At 43.6% G+C, this 21995-nt stretch overlaps 1 protein-coding gene across 1 annotated transcript in view; it reads left to right on the top strand.

Annotated features, from left to right (window-relative positions):
* The window catches only part of LOC126456692 (EF-hand domain-containing family member C2-like), a 238752-nt gene that overhangs the window by 96475 nt on the left and 120282 nt on the right, over positions 1 to 21995 (top strand). The window contains exons 4-5 of the mRNA XM_050092431.1: positions 8348 to 8571; positions 14521 to 14769. Of these exons, the coding sequence (XP_049948388.1) occupies positions 8348 to 8571; positions 14521 to 14769 (473 nt within the window). The remainder of the gene's footprint in view (positions 1 to 8347; positions 8572 to 14520; positions 14770 to 21995) is intronic.

Raw genomic sequence — 21995 nt, 5'->3', positions numbered from 1 at the left:
GAGTGTTTGTGACCGACGGTTATTGAAGGAAATTGTGACGAAAAGAAAAAGGACAACTGCTGCAAAAGTCACTACAGAACTGCGTGTTGCACTCACGAAACCTACCAGCACCAAAACCACACGACTGGAACTCCATAAACAGGGAACTACAGGGCAAGCTAGAATTCAAAAGCATAAATCTGTGATGCGAATGTCCGTCGGAGGTAAATGTGATGCCAGAGCCATAAAACTTGGGCTGTGGAGCAATAGAAGAAAATCATTTGGTTGGATGAGCCTTGTTGCACAGTATTTCCAATTATGGCTGAGTTTACGTCCCAGGAGAGAAACATTGCGGAGGTTCAGTGATGATCCAGGCAGCCACATCGTGGTATTCCATGTGCCCCATGGTTATTCTGCAAGGCGTCATTACTGTCAAGGATTGTGTGATTATGTGATAATTTTGGCTAGTCTGGTCCATCCCACAGTACAATGTTCGTTCCCCTATGGTGATGCTGTGTTCCAAGACGACAAGGTTCTCCCCTGGGCACCTAAGCCCCCAAATACAGCATTTGCTATACCCTCCCTATGTGTTTCACTATTTTGTGGATTTAATCACAAAAGGTTTTGTTTAGAACTTGTAGATGAAATAAATTATACAAAAGTGAAACTTGCACTGTATTATTTATATTAAAAGACTTGACAACTGCTGTCGATAAAGCAGAAACCACTTTAAAATCTTTGACTTGCTGGTTGGTTATATTAGAAGATATTTTGATAGTTGTAACTTTCACTGTTTTGACAGACAGCGGTAACTCTTTAACTACTTTTTTTTTTTTTGAAGAGCCACACTCAGTGGGCCAAAGAGCCGCATATCACTCACGAGCTGTGGAAAGAGGCCAGAGTGTTTCCAGCATAACATCGCTCTCTACAAGTGGTGCTAACTTACCGATGTGCAGAGACATTTTTGCTTCTCTCACAATCGGTCTCTCTAGTACTGGGATGTCTTGATGCACATTGCCAATAAACTTGGAGTCTTGTGTCAGCTTGCTCTGACTGTTTGGCAAGTGAAGTCTTTGTGTGAACAAGCTCGCTCCTGGTGGTCGCTGAAGTATGAGGACCTGTCTCACAGGAGCGGATCCAGTGAGAGTCATGACGCTTCCCCTCAAAATACACTTAAATAGAAGCATTTACATTTTGTCATAGGCCAGTTACCTAATAAAGGTTTCTCAGGCTTCCAGTCGCGTCAAGTGGTTTAAAATGCACCAGCTTTCGGCCGAGTACTCCTCGGCCGTTGTCAAGTGGTGTTATCTTCTTGTTGCTGCTGCCATCCTTATATAGCCGCGCTGACTTCTGTGACGTCACTGGTACCCGCTCCGGCACCATATATGGTAATGTTTGCGTGTTGCGGCCGCTGCGCCCGCTTCAACCGTCCGATGGCCGGGTCCCGCGCTGTGCTTAGCTGCAGGCCGCCGCCTTTATTGAGCGTGTTGTCACAAATTTTTATTTCGATCGCTTCTTTTATTATGCTATCCCAAAAACTGTTAGTCCGTGTGATAATAGATGTCTCGTCGAATGCAACACGCCGGCCGCGGTGGCCGTTCGGGTCTAGGCGCTCCAGTCCGGAGCCGCGCTGTTGCTACGGTCGCAGGTTCGAATCCTGCCTCGGGCATGGGTGTATGTGATGTCCTTAGGTTAGTTAGGTTTAAGTAGTTCTAAGTTCTAGGGGACTGATGACCACAGCAGTTCAGTCCCATAGTGCTCAGAGCCATTTGAACCATTTTTGAATGCAACACGATAACCGTTTCCTAATGCATGCTCTGCTACCGCTGATTTCTCTGGGTACCGTCGTCAAGAACATCTCTCGTGTTCTACATAGCGCTCTTCAATGGTACGCACAGTCTGGCCGATATAGAACCGTCCACATCCACATGGTATTTTATATACTCCTGGCGTTCTGAGGCCTACGTCGTATTTCACAGGCCTCAAGAGTTGTCGAATTTTTGCTGGAGCCCTGAAGAACAAATCGACTTTATGCCTCTTTAGGAGCCAGCTTATCTTTCCTGTTATTGAACCACAGAACGGCAAGAACGCGAACTTCTTAAAGTCTTTCTTGGAGTCTTTCTGCTTACGTATTTTCGGAAAGATAGTTTGCGAAATCTGGTGGTTGTTGTAGCCGTTTTCCTCGAATACTTTCCGCATGTGGCTCTGTTCCGTCTGAAACTTTTCAGAGTATGAGACGGTTTCGGCTCGATGCACTAAGATCCTCCGAACAGAACTTTTCTCCGAAGGATAGTATAGCTGGTAGCGTGCAGATATCAGTTTGTGTGGGTGGGTTTCCGGTAAACGCTGTGGCTGAGACACCCATTTGCTTTGCTGCGGACGAGGACATTAAGGAATGGCAACGCACCATCTGTCTCTATCTCCATCGTGAAATTGATGTTGTCATGGATGTTGTTGATGTGGTCCAAGAATTCTACCAGCTTTTCACGTCCATGAGACCAGACCACGAACGTGTCGGCGACGTAACGATAGAAACAACTAGGCTTTTCAGGAACCGTGTCCATGGCGATGTTATCAAAGTACTGCATGAACAGATTGGCTACAACTGGAGCTAATGGGCTCCCATCGCAACAACGTCCGTCTGGTTGAAATTTTCACCATATGGAGAAACCTTTGTTAGTACATATCGCCGTGAAACTATGCACTTCTATGCCAGTTACCTTTCGGAGAATAAACTACCATGAAAACTTAGAATCTAGAAAATGGCAAGGAATTCTATAAATTAGAAGCACTAATAACTTTTTATAATACTTTTAATGAACGGTGAAAATACACATTTCTTACAATGCTGGTACGACAGATCCAAACATACATCCGTACGCTACCACTTCCCGAAAGAAAGGGGTGAAGATACATGAATTAATAAATTGAAGAGCGAATTTCTTACTTTGTTTCATACAGAAATTTAACGATGTATCAAAACATTATCCTTGCCAAAAAGCAACTCCTTTTGCGGTGTGCTTGGTTTATAGTTCATTCAGTTTACATATATCTCATATATCATGAAAAAAGAAAAGAAAGAAAAATAATGTGATTCAATACACGGTGTAACATATATGATTGTCAAATACTTGTCTATGTTATGTAGTAGATAGGATCGAGAGAGATGTGCATTATCATAATTATGTAATCACCATGTTGTGCCATGCCAGGGGATTGTAGAACTCCTCGTGATGACTGGGTGTTGTGTGATGTCCTTAGGTTAGTTAGGTTTAAGTAGTTCTAAGTTCTAGGGGGACTGATGAACATAGATGTTAAGTCCTATAGTGCTAAGAGCCATTTGAACAATTTTTTTGATTGTAGAACTGACACCACATCACACTAAGTCCATCAGCCTCTTTGTCTGCAAAGAGCTGTCGCCATTAGGAGTGGCCCCCATGTCAGTAACTGGATGCTCAATAGGTTGCCGGCCGACCACACGCAAGGGAGCCTAGTGTGGAATAACTGCAAGGATACAAGAGCAGCTGACACATCATTTGATGTCATACAGTGTTTCTGTACCCACCCATCTGGCCAGAGCCTGCCTGTACTGACATGTCTATATGATGTTTGGAGTGCAGGTAAACATCTAGTGTTTGGAACAGTCTGTGTTCCCCACTGTAGCCAGCTACATGATTTCACACTTTAGAATGGCGTTGTCTTGTGATGCACGGTGGTCCTCCTCATCTACTGCGACTAGAACACACGTTCTGCACCTCTTTCTCTTCCCGAGTTCATCGAGCATAATAACACAATGTTTATCTTCGCCGTATTGAAGCATAAAGTACATTTCATCACAGGGCCCCACATAACAGGTGTTCACACAGGGGCATTCCTAAGATCTTAATCAATCCTTAATTTTAGAACTGAACAGTACCCTATTGTGTCGACGAGCGTCCATCCTGAACACTCAATAAAATTGCCTCGGTTTCAACTGTTGGGGAGAAAAGTATGACCAGCGTGAAAAATAGGTCTGATGCTTTTCAAAAAAAAAAAAAATCATGAGATAGTTACTTCCCATTGCTTTGTGTGCACACGTTTCCAGAAGAAATTCGCAAAGTCATGAAGTTGATGATGAAGATTGTTAACTCCGTAATACTAAAGCTGTTAATCATCGCTAATTTAAAGAGTTTTTAACTGAAATGGAGAGTGAGTACATAGCTCTTCTGCTGCATAAGAAGGTATAAGGGGCTTTCAAAAAGAAACGAGCCGGAGTCTGGAATGCGCAAACCGGTGACAGGAGGGTAATATCGTGGGGTGTGTAACGAGGTGTGGTTCCAACCAGACCGTGGAAGCTCACAGCCCATCGCTAGAGGGCACACGTGCACGTCAAGTGACTACACAGAGCTAGCAGCAGCATGCATCAATCGTCCAATGCTCCCGGTCGCATTGCAAACAGTGGCATGGAGGCGTCAAAATAAGAACAGAGAGGTGCTGTTCGTTTTCTGACAGCGGAAGGAATAGGAGGAACGGACATTCATCGACGAATGTCACAAGTGTACAGCGAACACTGCATGTCCCTTGCAAGGGTTAAGGCTTGGCACAACCGCTTCAGGGAAGGACCGATGTCGTTATCCGATGATGCACGGTGGATGCACTGATTACCCAGGACCGCCGAGTGACAGTGAAAGCCATAGCCGCCATGGTCGGATTGAGCGTCGGAAGTGTTCACACCATCATGAAGGAACGACTGTACATGCGCAAAGTGTGTGTCAAGTGGGAGCCCCACAGTCTTCAACCACACGAGGAAGCATGTCGAATGGTCCACTGTATTGCTCATCTGCAGCGCTACGCTCGGGAAGGGAATGCGTTCCTGGCACGAGTGGTGGCTGGAGATGAGTCATGGTGTCATCACTTCGAACCAGAATCAAAACGACAATGTCTCCAATGGAAGCTTCCAGGGTCACCACCACCAAAAAAATCCAAAGCCATCCACACGAGTGCAGGAAAGTTTATTCTGACGTTCTTCTTTGACCAAATGGCCCCCTACTCATTCACTTCTTGCGGCACGGGACAACAGTGAATGCCCAGCGTTACTCGCAAACCTTGATCACCCTTCGGCAAACGATCAAATCAAAAAGACCAGGCAATCTCACCCACTGGGTCATTCTGCTCCATGGCAATGCAAAGCATCGTACAGCCAACACAGTCGCGGCACTCCTGCAGAAATTCAAATGGGAGGTTCTCGGCCACCCTCCATACAGTCCGGACCTCTCTCCCTGTGATTAAGCCATTTTTGGTCCCCTTAAAAAGGCTCTAAGGGGCAAACGATTCATCTCGGACGACGACGTCCAGCTGTACATGCGGAACTGGTTAACATCACAGCCCCGAAAATTTTATGAGACAGCCATTCTCCGCCTTGTGTCACAGTGGGACAAGAGTCTCAACAGCCAGGGTCAGTACTTCTAACATACAGGTACTGGTTTCTGCAATTATACCTCCGGCTGATTTCTTTTTGAACGCCCCTTATAATTGATCATCAAGAGGACATGTTCTGAAACGTTTCGTATCCTTATTTAAAAAATTAAAGCATTTCTCCTTGGGAACAATCTTCATTATCCGATACTAACGAACGATCACTGGAACCAAAAAGTTTATTTCTTCGTAGAAACTACGTCTCATTTAAATCGACTAAATCGTAAACTACACGGGAATTTTTAAATGTTAGAGCAAGTTGTTTCATTTGAAAATTTATTATCTCTTTTTGTTTAAGACTGTGAAAGAGAAACTTTGATTCACTTTCGAAGCCTGTTGAAACATCGCCAAGAAAACAATTCTGATATCGACATTTGCACTTTTAAATAGGAGGGAAGCTTTTTCTCAACAGATTTCAGCACTGTAGAAATAACAAAGCAACATTAGCCTTTGTTAGAAAACGTTTAATGCTGTTGTAACGGAATTCAATTTTTCTCCTTTTAATAATGGCAATGGCAACTTTGAAATGCAATTGCTCGATATAAAAAAAACTAATTCTGTAGCTCAAAATTTGAACGTCTTCGTTATGATATAGAAATACTGGAGAAAAAGAAACGTGCATTTACTTCACAGCCTTGGTGGTCTGCTTTGGAAGACATGGAGAAGGAAAATACATTGATTTTTAACATCTGGAATAATATTATTGTCACATATAGTCAAGTGAACAGTCATGTACAAGCATGAACCGTATCTAGAGTAAACTGAGGAATCGAGTTATTCGTGAGAACATAGAATCGCGTTTAAAAAAAAAAAAAAAAAGACACACATACACACACACACACACACACACACACACACACACACACACACACACACAGCATACAAATTTGACCTTCGCACACTTTTCCAGGAGATGCAAGACCATTGTTCACATAAATGTTTCTATCAGTGTCATGATTTAATTGTATGGATACCTCAGAATTTAATTTTATCAATAAATAATATAATTAATAAGTACGATATCGAGTTTTATTCACCGTAACTTCAGTTTAATGAAGACTTAAAACATCAAGTATACGTTATTACTTTAATTTTAGGGATTGTTGTGGAATGAAAGAAAATGAAGTATCGAGTTTTGAGAAAGGTATGTTGAGGTGTGTTGGACATATAGGGAGGATGAACGAAAGGAGATAGACGAAACAAGTATACAATTTGAGTGTGGATGGGAGAGTTTGAGACGGTGGACCTCAGCAAACGTAAGTCAGTCAGACTGAGGACACTGCTAGCAAAGGCCGGTTTAAGAATACTTGAATTTAGTTAATAACAATGTACCTACCTGTATACTTGAACTCTAAAAATTTAGGCTATCAAAATAAATTTCAATCGTTCTACTGCTGAAATTTGGCTCAACTGATTAATGGATCTACACTCCTGGAAATGGAAAAAAGAACACATTGACACCGGTGTGTCAGACCCACCATACTTGCTCCGGACACTGCGAGAGGGCTGTACAAGCAATGATCACACGCACGGCACAGCGGACACACCAGGAACCGCGGTGTTGGCCGTCGAATGGCGCTAGCTGCGCAGCATTTGTGCACCGCCGCCGTCAGTGTCAGCCAGTTTGCCGTGGCATACGGAGCTCCATCGCAGTCTTTAACACTGGTAGCTTGCCGCGACAGCGTGGACGTGAACCGTATGTGCAGTTGACGGACTTTGAGCGAGGGCGTATAGTGGGCATGCGGGAGGCCGGGTGGACGTACCGCCGAATTGCTCAACACGTGGGGCGTGAGGTCTCCACAGTACATCGATGTTGTCGCCAGTGGTCGGCGGAAGGTGCACGTGCCCGTCGACCTGGGACCGGACCGCAGCGACGCACGGATGCACGCCAAGACCGTAGGATCCTACGCAGTGCCGTAGGGGACCGCACCGCCACTTCCCAGCAAATTAGGGACACTGTTGCTCCTGGGGTATCGGCGAGGACCATTCGCAACTGTCTCCATGAAGCTGGGCTACGGTCCCGCACACCGTTAGGCCGTCTTCCGCTCACGCCCCAACATCGTGCAGCCCGCCTCCAGTGGTGTCGCGACAGGCGTGAATGGAGGGACGAATGGAGACGTGTCGTCTTCAGCGATGAGAGTCGCTTCTGCCTTGGTGCCAATGATGGTCGTATGCGTGTTTGGCGCCGTGCAGGTGAGCGCCACAATCAGGACTGCATACGACCGAGGCACACAGGGCCAACACCCGGCATCATGGTGTGGGGAGCGATCTCCTACACTGGCCGTACACCACTGGTGATCGTCGAGGGGACACTGAATAGCGCACGGTACATCCAAACCGTCATCGAACCCATCGTTCTACCATTCCTAGACCGGCAAGGGAACTTGCTGTTCCAACAGGACAGTGCACGTCCGCATGTATCCCGTGCCACCCAACGTGCTCTAGAAGGTGTAAGTCAACTACCCTGGCCAGCAAGATCTCCGGATCTGTCCCCCATTGAGCATGTTTGGGACTGGATGAAGCGTCGTCTCACGCAGTCTGCACGTCCGGCACGAACGCTGGTCCAACTGAGGCGCCAGGTGGAAATGGCATGGCAAGCCGTTCCACAGGACTACATCCAGCATCTCTACGATCGTCTCCATGGGAGAATAGCAGCCTGCATTGCTGCGAAAGGTGGATATACACTGTACTAGTGCCGACATTGTGCATGCTCTGTTGCCTGTGTCTATGTGCCTGTGGTTCTGTCAGTGTGATCATGTGATGTATCTGACCCCAGGAATGTGTCAATAAAGTTTCCCCTTCCTGGGACAATGAATTCACGGTGTTCTTATTTCAATTTCCAGGAGTGTATGTATCGAATTCGAAGTAAGTAAGCTGACAACAACCTTCACGCCACGTGAACTTAATGCTCCAGGGACGCTCATCAACCGACAGCGCATCCCGCGGCCGCCGCCGCACAGCGACGAGTTCTACGACATTCTCGACTTCAACGTCGGCCGCGAAATTGAGCTGTTCGGGCGCGTCTTCAAGCTCACCAGCTGCGACGCCTTCACCCGCGCCTTCCTCAGCCGAATGGGCGTTCCCGTTCCAGAGGCCATCGCTCAACCCATAGATCCGTACACCAACATCAGAGAGCAGGTCAGTAACACGTAAGGAATGAGTCACCTGCACTCAAACATAGAGGAAATGATTATCAAGTACTTATCAGAATGGAACAGTGACCCATTTCCTTTTAATTGGTGTAGTGCTGGCAACTTCCCAGTACAGACAGTAAAGAAACGCTCATAGCTAAAGAGCAGAGGAGTTAAAGGGAAAGTATTTATGACTAAGTTTTAGCAGAAAGAAATTAAAAAAAGTAGTCCAAATAATTCATACACCAATACTCTGTCCGTAAAACCTTATTCTTTTAAGTAAGACATAGTTACTGGAGCAAGTGTACACCTTTACACCTTTACTTGGTATAATATGGTCCATATGTACACTACTGTTTGGAAAAAGTGAAACACAAAGACCGAGAGATGTCATCGCAATGAAATTTGTTCCACCGATTAGGGACATGACACTACACAAATGATTACCATTGCAGACCTGTATGTGCACTGTGACTCGAAATTCAGTATGGAGTAGCGCCACTACGTGCTGCAATCAGAGTCGCTACACTTCATGTCGTGGAATCAAAGAGTGCCCGAATGTGCTGCTGGGGAATACTCTGCCATGTGGTTTGTAAGCGTGTCCACAAAACATCAACTGTGGCTGCAGAAGGACCTGAAGGAAAAAGTTGCTGACCGACCGTATCCCAGACATGTTCGATGGGTGACATGTCAGGCGAACGGGCAAGGCGAGGAATGCAGTGCTACCATCATTCTTTGAAGGAGGCTTGCACATCCCTAACCACATGCAGCTGGGTGTGATCTTGCTGAAATATGGCATTGGAAAAGCCTGCAGGAGGGCTAGTTGTAGAACCTCCCTAATGTAGCGGCAGCTGTTCAGATTGCTCTCAAGACGTAAAGGCGAGATGTGTGTTACAGGCAATGGTACCCCAACCAACACACTTCGCATTTGTACGCCATATCGCCCAGTTATACAGTCTACTGGATTGCGTCTACAACGACGGCGGTGAATAATTATGTGGCCATCACTGTGGGACAAGTTGAAGGAAGACACACCCGGAAACGTTACTTTTTTCCATTCAGCACGCCAATGTCGGCGTTCGCTTGCACACCGCAGTCTGCGGTGTTAGTGGATTCTGGTCACCGGAAGCCGATGCAATTGCATGCATGCAACCAGTCCAGCCTGCAGAAGACGGCGTCGAACCATCAATGCAGACTTGTCCACTTCCGTTGCAGTGACCCACTGTCACACCAACACTGTGGATGAAGCTGTCTGTCTGTTACGCAAGATGATAAGATGGCCGCCATCTCGCGCTGTGATCATATTGTGTCGTCCAATACCCTGTTGGTACTTTGTAATTCCTTCTTCTATCCACTTGTTCCACGTACGCCTCGCTGTTGAAGCAGCATGCCCTGAAAAAGCTGCAGTGTTATGGAACGACAGGTCCACCTCCCAGAGACCAATCATTCTTGTAGGTTTATTCTTACAAAGAAGAAAACAGCAACCAGCCACTATTAATACTGCTATTTATTTAGGCAAATAGCGCAGTTACCGGTTTCGAACTGGCAAGTTCATCATCAGACGGCTGTTCACATGATTTTCAAGATACATTTTACATTATCGTCCGTTTTCGATTTTTATTATTCCACTGTGGCGAAGTAGTTCTGGTGTGTTGTTGCCGTCGAAAATTCCGCGCGATTTTGTTGCGAAGTTGCGCGCAGACCATTGGTTCTGAGTATTTCACGTCTTGCAAACAGTAGTGTATCGTGAAAATAGATGTATGTCTATACTCCACATCTCTTAAACCACTGGACCAATTTCAACCAAAGTCGGTACACATATCCCTTACTGTCAGGCAACAGTCGCTGTGGGGGTAAGAACCTCCTACCTCTCATAGTTCAGAAGATATGACGTCATAAACAATGGGATGCGTTAAAAACTGCCCCATCATGCATGACTGTTATTTTGATTACTTTTGTGCTATTTACACTTTTCGCCAAAAATTTTGCTGACAGTATCCACTTAGCCGCTAAATGCACCTACAAAATTGTATCATGACCCCACGCATAGTTCAGGAAATATGACGCCATAAACGCTGAGATGCGTGAAAAACTACCAGATTGTGCATGATGTTTAAATTTATTATTTCTTTGCTACTAAATCTATTCGCAACGCGATTTTCAGACACTATTCACATATTCTGTTGAATGTACCTACACAACTATACCACTGTACGGCACAGTTCCAGAGGTATGACGTCAGAAATAATGAGATACATGAAAAAATTACATTACATTTATTTTTACTACTAACGAAGAGAACACGGCAGGTGTCATAGCCCGATTTTCCAGAAACTTAGCTCAGTGGAAGAGGAGTTAAAATAAGAGAATGTGTGTCTCGGCTTATCAATAGATAATCGACCGTTTCTGAAAAAACGACGGTCAAAGTTTTCGAGGTATTTTCCAAGTAGTTTATGTGCCTTTTTCCAGCGATACTCTCAGAGGAAACGGTGGCAAAGTGATTAGCGTCGCGGCTTAGTAATTTTGCGCCCCGTGTTCGAACCCGATTACTACTTTTATTTTTGGTTTTCGTTTATATATCCACTAATTACTAAACGACTGTTTTCCAGTATATATTGATATAATATTGTCATTCACCTGCTAACTCTATGTCAGATGAATGAATTTAAAAAACAAGAATGAGAAAATTATTTGAAATTGTTTTTGGTGAAATTCCTGTTGTGTATCTTGAGTCCTAATCAGTTGTAAGCGCGTTTTCAGAAAAGTGCATGGTTTGCCACGAAATTATTTCCAGTGTCCGACATCTTCACCAATTTTAACGACATATCTTTCCCGACTAAGAATCGTATGAAGAAATGTCATTGTGGGGAAACTGCCTTCGCACGATGATCGAGGTGTTCGGAATATCTATGTTTCGAATACGTATGTTTTTGAATAGGGTCGCCTTTAGCAAAACACAATTATGTTTTTTAACCTAAACATGTTTCACTGCAGTTGCAGCATCTTCAGTGGGCTTTTATTTTACATTGTTAAAGATAAATAGTGTTCTTTGCTGTTTGTAAACATGCAGCTATTAGTTTTTAAATCGTAATTACAGATATCTGTAATTACGATTTAAAAACTAATAACTATAGATACCTATAATTACGGTTTAAAAACTAATAGCTACATGTATACATCGGCAAAGAACACTCTTTATCTTTAACAGATGAAAAATAAAAGCCCACTGAAGATGCTGCAACTGCAGTGAAACATATTTGGGTTAAAAAACAAAATTGTGTCTTGCTAAAGGCGGATCCTATCCAAAAACATATGTATTGTTAAAGCAAACACGGAAGAAAAGAGCTTCAACCCCAAGATGATTATGTTTCTAATGTTTCTACGACCGGTATGATCCAAGAAAAGGCACAAAATCTTCGTGAACAACAAAAATATGAATAAAATATAAGAATTTAAGAATTTATATGAGTACGATATATCTACATCTACATCTACATCTACATTGATACTCCGCAAGCCACCCAACGGTGTGTGGCGGAGGGCACTTTACGTGCCACTGTCATTACCTCCCTTTCCTGTTCCAGTCGCGTATGGTTCGCGGGAAGAACGACTGCCTGAAAGCCTCCGTGCGCGCTCTAATCTCTCTAATTTTACATTCGTGATCTCCTCGGGAAGTATAAGTAGGGGGAAGCAATATATTCGATACCTCATCCAGAAACGCACCCTCTCGAAACCTGGCGAGCAAGCTACACCGCGATGCAGAGCGCCTCTCTTGCAGAGTCTGCCACTTGAGTTTATTAAACATCTCCGTAACGCTATCACGGTTACCAAATAACCCGGTGACGAAACGCGCCGCTCTTCTTTGGATCTTCTCTATCTCCTCCGTCAACCCGACCTGGTACGGATCCCACACTGATGAGCAATACTCAAGTATAGGTCGAACGAGTGTTTTGTAAGCCACCTCCTTTGTTGATGGACTACATTTTCTAAGCACTCTCCCAATGAATCTCAACCTGGTACCCGCCTTACCAACAATTAATTTTATATGATCATTCCACTTCAAATCGTTCCGTACGCATACTCCCAGATATTTTACAGAAGTAACTGCTACCAGTGTTTGTTCCGCTATCATATAATCATACAATAAAGGATCCTTCTTTCTATGTATTCGCAATACATTACATTTGTCTATGTTAAGGGTCAGTTGCCACTCCCTGCACCAAGTGCCTATCCGCTGCAGATCTTCCTGTATTTCGCTACAATTTTCTAATGCAGCAACTTCTCTGTATACTACAGCATCATCCGCGAAAAGCCGCATGGAACTTCCGACACTATCTACTAAGTCATTTATATATATTGTGAAAAGCAATGGTCCCATAACACTCCCCTGTGGCACGCCAGAGGTTACTTTAACGTCTGTAGACGTCTCTCCGTTGATAACAACATGCTGTGTTCTGTTTGCTAAAAACTCTTCAATCCAACCACACAGCTGGTCTGATATTCCGTAGGCTCTTACTTTGTTTATCAGGCGACAGTGCGGAACTGTATCGAACGCCTTCCGGAAGTCAAGAAAAATAGCATCTACCTGGGAGCCTGTATCTAATATTTTCTGGGTGTCATGAACAAATAAGGCGAGTTGGGTCTCACACGATCGCTGTTTCCGGAATCCATGTTGATTCCTACATAGTAGATTCTGGGTTTCCAGAAATGACATGATACGCGAGCAAAAAACATGTTCTAAAATTCTACAAGAGATCGACGTAAGAGATATAGGTCTATAGTTTTGCGCATCTGCTCGACGACCCTTCTTGAAGACTGGGACTATCTGTGCTCTTTTCCAATCATTTGGAACCCTCCGTTCCTCTAGAGAGTTGCGGTACATGGCTGTTAGAAGGGGACTTTAAAAAGATTGTAGCCCGTCAACATACTACACACACATGTATAATATAATAAATGTGTGACACGTACTGCGAAATCCAGTTGTATCCGCTAATTTGATGCGAAACATTCGTGTAGCTATCTTTTACCGACGTGGGTAGATAATTGAAAACAATAACCGCTGTGCCACCATTTCGTCCATGGATATCGTGCGGTAAAACGCATACTTAGAAAACTCCGATCGTCATTTTTTTTTCAGAAATGGTCGAGTTTCTACGGATAAGCCGAAATAAGCGTACGCTTATTTTGAATGCTCTTCCACTGAGCGAATTTCCTGGGAAACTGGCTGATGGCACTTGCCGCCTTCACCTCGTAAGACACTCCAACAGTCGAGTCAACTTAACAAAAATCCCTGACCGTTGGAAGCGCTTTTGAGAGCTTTCAGCTGCGCAGAGCAAACAGCCGTAGATGAAAACACTAGCCGCCCGCCTCTGTATTTGCACTGTGAGCGCAGCCGGATTGTTATCCTAAGGGGCTTGGGTTCGGTTCCAGACCGGATTGGAGGTTTTCTCCGCTCGTGGACTGGGTGTTGTGATGCCCTTACGTTTGTATCGTCGAAACTGATATTCCACCGTTGAGAGGGCTATGTAGGCACGTCCAGAAAGCCACTAAATAAATTATAAAAAATCTGTACTTGATGCTTAGGGTAAATGGAATACCCTGATACTACGGAAAATGATTAATGATTTTCTTAATTTTTTCCAGTTTTTAAAGGACTGTTCGTCAGAGCAGTCTTTTTTTTTATGGCCGGCCGTTGTGGTCGAGCGGCTCTAGGCGCTTCAATCTGGAACCGCGCTGCTACTATGGTCGCAGGTTCGAATCCTGCCTCGGGCATGGACGTGTGTGATGTCCTTAGGTTAGTTAGGTTTAAGTAGTTCTAAGTCTAGGGGACTGATGACCTCAGATGTTAAATCCCATAGTGCTCAGAGCCATTTGAATCTTTTTTTTTTTCACAGCTCAGGAGGCTCTATTCTGTGAAGCTTACGTTTTTGACGTGGCGCTGTGCTGTTGCTTGCAGACGGACACGCGGCTGGCGAAGAAACCGAACCGCACGATAGACACTCGTGGGCAGTTCCTGTCTCTGGACCGCAAGGTGCTGCGCTTCTACGGCTACTGGGACGACAGGGAGAGCGAGCACGGCATGCTACACCGGCTCGAGCTGCAGTACTTCCTGGCGGACGACACGATCGCCATCAAGGAGCACGTGCCGCCCAACTCCGGCCGCGACTCGGGCTTCATGTTCTGCCGCCGGGGGAAGCTGCCCAAGGTGTGTACAGCTCTCTGCGCTACACGCCACTAGTTTGTCCCATGCCGTACCGTTTAATTCGACGATGTCCGTGCCCCAGCAGTTCGAGACAACTCACTACAAGCTGACATGTAGATGCTATGACGTAGCTGCACGATATTTTTTCACGGGATACTGCTCTTGTGGCTATATATACAGGGTGGTCCGTTGATCGTGACCAGGCCAAATATCTCACGAAATAAGCTTCAAACGAAAAAACTACAAAAAACGAAACTTGTCTAGCTTGAAGGGGGAAACCAGATGGCACTATGGTTGGCTCGCTAGATGGCGCTGCCATAGTACAAACGGTTATTAACTGCGTTTTTTTTTTAAATAGGAACCCCCATTTTTATTACATATTCGTGTAGTACGTAAAGAAATATGAATGTTTAAGTTGGAAAACTTTTTTCGCTTTGTGATACATGGCGCTGTAACAGTCACAAACATATGGCTCACAATTTTAGACGAACACTTGGTAACAGGTAGGTTTTTTTAAATTAAAATACAGAACGTAGATACGTTTGAACATTTTATTTCGGTTGTTCCAATGTGATACATGTACCTTTGTGAACTTATCATTTCTGAGAACGCATGCTGTTACAGCCGGATTACCTGTATATACCACATTAATGCAATAAATGCTCAAAATGATGTCTGTCAACCTCAATGCATTTGGCAATACGTGTAACGACATTCCTCTCAACAGCGAGTAATTCGCCTTCCGTAATGTTCGCATATGCACTGACAATGCGCTGACGCATGTTGTCAGGCGTTGTCGGTGGATCACGATAGCAAATATCCTTCAACTCTCCCCGCAGAAAGAAATCCGGGGATGTCAGATCCTGTGAACGTGCGGGCCATGGTATGGTGCTTCGACGACCAATCCACCTGTCATGAAATATGCTATTCAATACCGCTTCAACCGCATGCGAGCTATGTGCCGGACATCCATCATGTTGGAAGTACATCGCCATTCTGTCATGCAGTGAAACATCTTGTAGTAACATCGGTAGAACATTACGTAGGAAATCGGCATACATTGCACCATTTAGATTGTCATCGATAAAATGGGGGCCAATTATCCTTCCTCCCATAATGCCGCTCCATACATTAACCCGCCAAGGTCGCTGATGTTCCACTTGTCGCAGCCATCGTGGATTTTCCGTTGCCCAATAGTGCATATTATGCCGGTTTACGTTAACGCTGTTGGTGAATAACGCTTCGTCGCTAAATAGAACGCGTGCAGAAAATCTGTCAGCCTCCCGTAATTTCTCTTGTGCCCAGTGGCAGAATTGTACAGGACGTTCAAAGTCGTCGCCATGCAATTCCTGGTGCATAGAAATATGGTACAGGTGCAATCGATGTTGATGTACCATTCTCAATACCGACGTTTTTGAGATTGCCGATTCTCGCGCAGTTTGTCTGCTAATGATGTGCGGATTAGCCGCGACACCAGCTAAAACACCTACTTGGGCATCATAATTTGTTGCAGGTCGTGGTTGACGTTTCACATGTGGCTGAACACTTCCTGTTTCCTTAAATAACGTAACTATCCGGCGAACGGTCCGGACACTTCGATGATGTCGTCCAGGATACCGAGCAGCATACATAGAACACGCCCGTTGGGCATTTTGATCACAATAGCCATACATCAACACGAATCGACCTTTTCCGCAATTGTTAAACGGTCCACTTTAACACAGGTAATGTATCACGAAGCAAATACCGTCCGCATTGGCTGAATGTTACGTGATACCACGTACTTATACGTTTGTGACTATTACAGTGCCATCTATCATAAAGCGAAAAAAGTGGTCCAACTAAAACATTCATATTTCTTTACGTACTACACGAATATGTAATAAAAATGTGGGTTCCTATACACAAACAGAAATTATAGTTTTCTTGGGCATCTTCAGGTGTGACTCCTGGAGAAGGAATGTAATAGCACCACTCCTGAACGTATATACTGTCCACAAAAAATTTAATTGCGGGAAGAAATACTCAATCCCATGTTGTTTCACTTCGTACTTCGTGTTTCATGCAAATTCGCACATCCTTGTAGAGTGCTTTTTTTTTCTTAGGCACCGGATAGACATGTTTGGTGAATGGGCCCAATATTTCGCTTGGAATTGAAGAAGGTTTTCCACGTTTTTCGCAGTCCGGTAGTTCGACATATTTTTTAAATTACCTCTACCATATTTATTCGGTAGTCAACATGTTTTTCCTTTCTTTGACAGTGTATTTTTTTACAGATAATATAAATAATAATTTTGACAATAAATTCCACCCATTCCCTTATTGTATTCGAGGACGCATTTGGGCTTCACTGGTTTCCTAAACTGTTCGTCTATGTGTTGAACCCTTTCTACCTTCGTGCTTTGTTGATCTCATGTACACTTCACGATTGTCTTTCCATCTTAGAGCCAACAAATTATTACAGCTACTACATAAATATTTTCCTTTCTTTAAAATTTGTTTTTGAATATTTTTGGCATATTTTGCTTATCGCTTTGTACTGACCCGATATCTGTCTTTTCCTGCTGTAATATTAAAAAAGAGGTCGAGGGAGTAGTACCACTTGTCAAGAAACAAAGCATATTGTTCAGTATGGATTATGACAAGTCCATGACAACATTCGGTGATGCTCTATTATTCCTATCAGTTCTATCCTGGCCAGTGTATATTTTGAAACCGCGACAATAATCGCGTTCTTTTCGACCGATTAAGTTGTTTGTATGCTAAACGCCCTTTATATTTCAGTAAGAATTCGTCTATAGTGATATTTTCATCTGGTATGTAAATTTCTCATTCCAAAAGTTCATGAAAGGTCTTACTTTTCGAAGTCGGTCAGTACTGTTAGCAGTTTTCTTGTTACCAATATGCAAGATTCTGGAAATTTGTTTAAATCTTTTACATAGGATTTGGATATTTAGTTTTCTGATTTACACCATTAAAATGCACGGTGCATAGTAGGCCATTTCGTCAAAAGTAACAGGATTACAAGTGTCGTTCACTTTCCGTTTCTTCCTTTCGCTGTCTGTCATCTGACAGGCGAAGAGATTTGTTTCCATAACAAGCATTTCCCACAATTTGTCATCAAACATAATAGAAAAGAGTTCTAATAATCCTGGGTGATTACTTAAATAATTTGAAACAGGTACTTTTACGGCACGAGTGTCAGAATACATCCAAATGATTGGTGTGTTTTTCGCTTCCTGCTAAATGCATGATTTAGATATTGCATTTTCCTCTCCACTTTCGTCGTCTATGTTTAAATGTTTTGCATGCTTTTCCCCTCGTACAGTCACATCAATATTTTCACGTAAACGCCCGTCTATTGACGGTATGTAAGTGTTTATTAAATATTTCTCCAAAAACGAAGGTCTAAAACCACTAGCATCCTTGCTTTATAACATAGATTTAACGAGTGGTGGCTAATTCTTGCGGCTTAATGGTAAGAACTAAAGCAGGATTATAAGTAACAGGTGTTTGTTTCTTCGGTTTCACTTGTGACGTTTGGGTTTGGCCCGACTTTCGTTCCTGCGACTGTGACTCGTGACGTTTACGTTTGGCCCAAATTTTTTTCCGCGAATCGAGAAGTTCGTATTTGGCCCAAAATTGTTATCACGATTCAGACTCGTCAAAGTATGGGAAGGATTTAATTAAATGTCTACAAACGAGAAAATCGTAAGTGGGTGAGTGCGCTTTCACACACAATTTGGTAGTCAATGTCGACTGCTGTGTCGTGTGTATTGTAGACAGCTCTGAAGAATGTCTGCGAAAGGTGAGGTGGAGAGCAAAGAAACACTCCTTCCCACTGCTCTCTTCCGTCCGTGGATGCCTATGGTATACGATATTTTCCGTCTAGCAAACCTCATTGTCAGGTTTCCTGTAGGCCCACTGTGTTCCACTGTTCGCTATTTGTTCTCTCAATTTTTTTTTATAACGGCGTTTCAGAAGGCTCTTACGAAGAATTTTACCTGTATTATTCCCGAAGCCTCAGTGTACTGGAAAAATGTGACTACTTAATACGCTGCCTGACAAAAACGGCGAAACACCCAGAAAGGGAGGATAAACTAAATGAAATTTTGTGAGATGAGAGGGTATTTGATGTTATTTCAGTGATTTACAATATCGAGTCAAATATGCAAAAAACTTGGCTGTCTATCAATATGACGTTCACACCCTCTAGCCTGTTCCCACACATATTCCATGGGGGACAGATAGGGGTACCTTGCTGGCCGTAAGAGTACCTCAACATGATGCAAACCAATTAGTTCATAGAGGCACGTGCTATATATGGACGAGGATTGTCCTTATGCAGGACCTGACCATCATTTTGCAGGACAATGCTCAAGCACGTACAGTGCAAGCTGTTACTGATTTGTTTGACTGATGGGTCTGCTAAGTGCTATACCACCTACTGCACTCCCCTGACTTAAACCCTCGTGAGTTCACCTCGGATTCTAAACTGAAGGAAACATTTCACGACATTCGCTTCAGAACTGCTACAAATTCGTCGGGCAATAGACCGCGCCACTCGAACTGTCAACACAACTGGCACTGCTAAGAGTACCGTACGACTTCCACATCGCTGGCAACGGGTTATACACAATGCTGGTGACTACTTTGAAGGTCAGTAAAACTTTGAAACACGTATCTATTTTTCACGAGCTGTAAATAAATAGTTGCCACTATTAAAGTTCCATTGAGCAGAAGGAGACGTCAAGCAGATATGATTTGCATTTGTATCTGAAGTTAACTTTATTATCCATTAAATCCTTTACACCATTGCGTAGATTGTCAAAGATTTTCATGGCCGAATATCTCACTCCTTTCTACAGAACTAGCAAATTGCGGGTATGTTGATTTCTACGTTTCACCTACGTTCCAAGTAATCTCAGTCATTTTGTGTGGGATTAAGATCAGGTGATTTACTAGGCTAGTGTAGGTGGCGGTAGGATGCCTGAGTGTTCGTCTAATCAGAAACGTATGCTTAGAGCCCTGTGAAACGAGTGCTTTTATCCTGGAAGACGGGACTGTCTACAGCTTACTTATCATGAAGATGTCGAAGAAGGGGCAACACTTAGTCACCAACGATTTTGAAATAAAAGTCCTGGTACATGCTCACGGTAACCTGAATAAGTGATCTCAAGTCATGGTTCAAAAACCACTACCAAAACATCACTAAACTACCCCAACCTGACATACACCATCCACATACTTCAGGTTGAACGCCTGAGTGGACCTTCAGTGTCCTCTACACGTCGTATCATCTGAAACGAGGCAAAATCGCGACTTGTCTCAACCCACAGTACATACTTGAAGTCAGCTTCTATCTAGTTTCTATGCTGTTTGGCCCATCGCAGCGTGCACCTTCGATTTTTTGTGTTTAGTCAGAGAAAAATGGAATGCTAGATTGCATTGTGCCTCAGAATACTACCGTTCTGAAACGGAGAAAATCGCAAGACAGTGAAAATAATTCTGTTTAATTTTGGATTAAGGTATGATTTGAATAATCTCCCTCTATAGCTGACTCTGCGTGCATTACTATTATTTTTCCTGCTGTGATGAAACCACGTGCAGAAATCGCTATAGGAGAGCAGTAATTTGTGTGATGGCTAACAGTGTTGAAATGCAGTACCTTGCAATGAAATATATCGCAGAGAGCAGCAAGAGTATTCGGACTTCGAATAACAAACGATTTAGACTGCAGATTGTAAGATAAAGGCTGCAGATATGCATATGATAGCAAGCTGGTGGCGTGTAATAGTCATATTACCGAACTCAGGCCTCCCAGCGGAATTAGATAGTTGTAACGTGCACGGTGCAACATGTATGAGTGCAGATACTTTTATTTGTGGTGTCTTAATACGTACACACAATACTGTGTTGGTTCTTTTTCTCTTGGCCGGCCGCGGTGGCCGTGCGGTTCTAGGCGCTCCAGTCCGGAGCCGCGCTGTTGCTACGGTCGCAGTTTCGAATCCTGCCTCGGGCATGGGTGTATGTGATGTCCTTAGGTTAGTTAGGTTTAAGTAGTTCTAAGTTCTAGGGGACTGATGACCTCAGATGTTAAGTCCCATAGTGCTCAGAGCCATTTGAACCATTTTTTTTCTTTTTTCTCTGCATTGAACAGCCTTTCCACAAACAAGGCACAAACTTTTCGACCTATTGATTTCTGCTCGATCGTATATGTAGCAGTAAACGCACTACGCCTGTCAGTATAGACTAACCATTTTGCGTCCAACACCTGACCTTCTGTTCAAGGGAAAACAGGCATTAATGGCTTGCTCTTGCCACATGTACTTGGAGGCACTAACCAACGTAAAAACATACGACTTGTAATGGATCTAATTATTACTCTGTAAATGACGTAAATACTGATCTAATGTTGTTCAGTACAGCGTCCTCAGTCACCAACAGAAATCTCTTCGCTTATACCCATCACGCTTTGTATAAGAAATTTGCACAGACGATTAGTGACATTTAAAATATATAATCAATAAATAATAAGTCACTTTTAGCTCAAAAATATGATTATTCTTCACAATTACTTTAAAGACATAAAAATGGCGTTCCTACACGTATCAGTATAAAAGTGGGAGCGGGAAGTAGTAGGACTCTAGTGAACTTCGTTTGTTTCGTACAAAAGAAGAAAGAAAATAATCTATTGACACTAATAGACGAAGATAAAGGATATACACATATCTCTTCATAGTACTCAATTAAACGACAAAAATTAATCTACACTGAAGCAGCAAAGAAACTGGTATAGTCGTGCTTATTCAAATACAGAGATACCAAACAGGCAGAATACGGCGCTGCAGCCGGCAACAAGTGTCTGACGCAGTTGTTAGATCGGTTACTGCTGCTACAATGGCAGGTTATCAAGTGGTTTTATGGTCGGCGCACGAGCGTTGGGACACAGCACTTCCGAGGTAGCGATGGACTGGCAATTTTCCCTTACGACCACTTCACGAATGTACCGTGAATATCAGGAATCTGGTAAAACATGAAATCTATAACATCGCTGCGGCTGGAAAAAGATCCTGCAACAACGGGGCCAAAGAGGACTGAAGAGAAAAAAATGGTTCAAATGGCTCTGAGCACTATGGGACTCAACTGCTGAGGTCATTAGTCCCCTAGAACTTAGAACTAGTTAAACCTAACTAACCTAAGGACATCACAAACATCCATGCCCGAGG

The sequence above is a fragment of the Schistocerca serialis genome, chromosome 2, assembly GCF_023864345.2.
Source record: "Schistocerca serialis cubense isolate TAMUIC-IGC-003099 chromosome 2, iqSchSeri2.2, whole genome shotgun sequence".
NCBI classification, from domain to species: Eukaryota; Metazoa; Arthropoda; class Insecta; order Orthoptera; family Acrididae; genus Schistocerca; species Schistocerca serialis.
The sequence above is the reverse complement of the archived record's forward strand: the minus strand, read 5'-3'. Positions and strand labels throughout refer to the sequence as shown.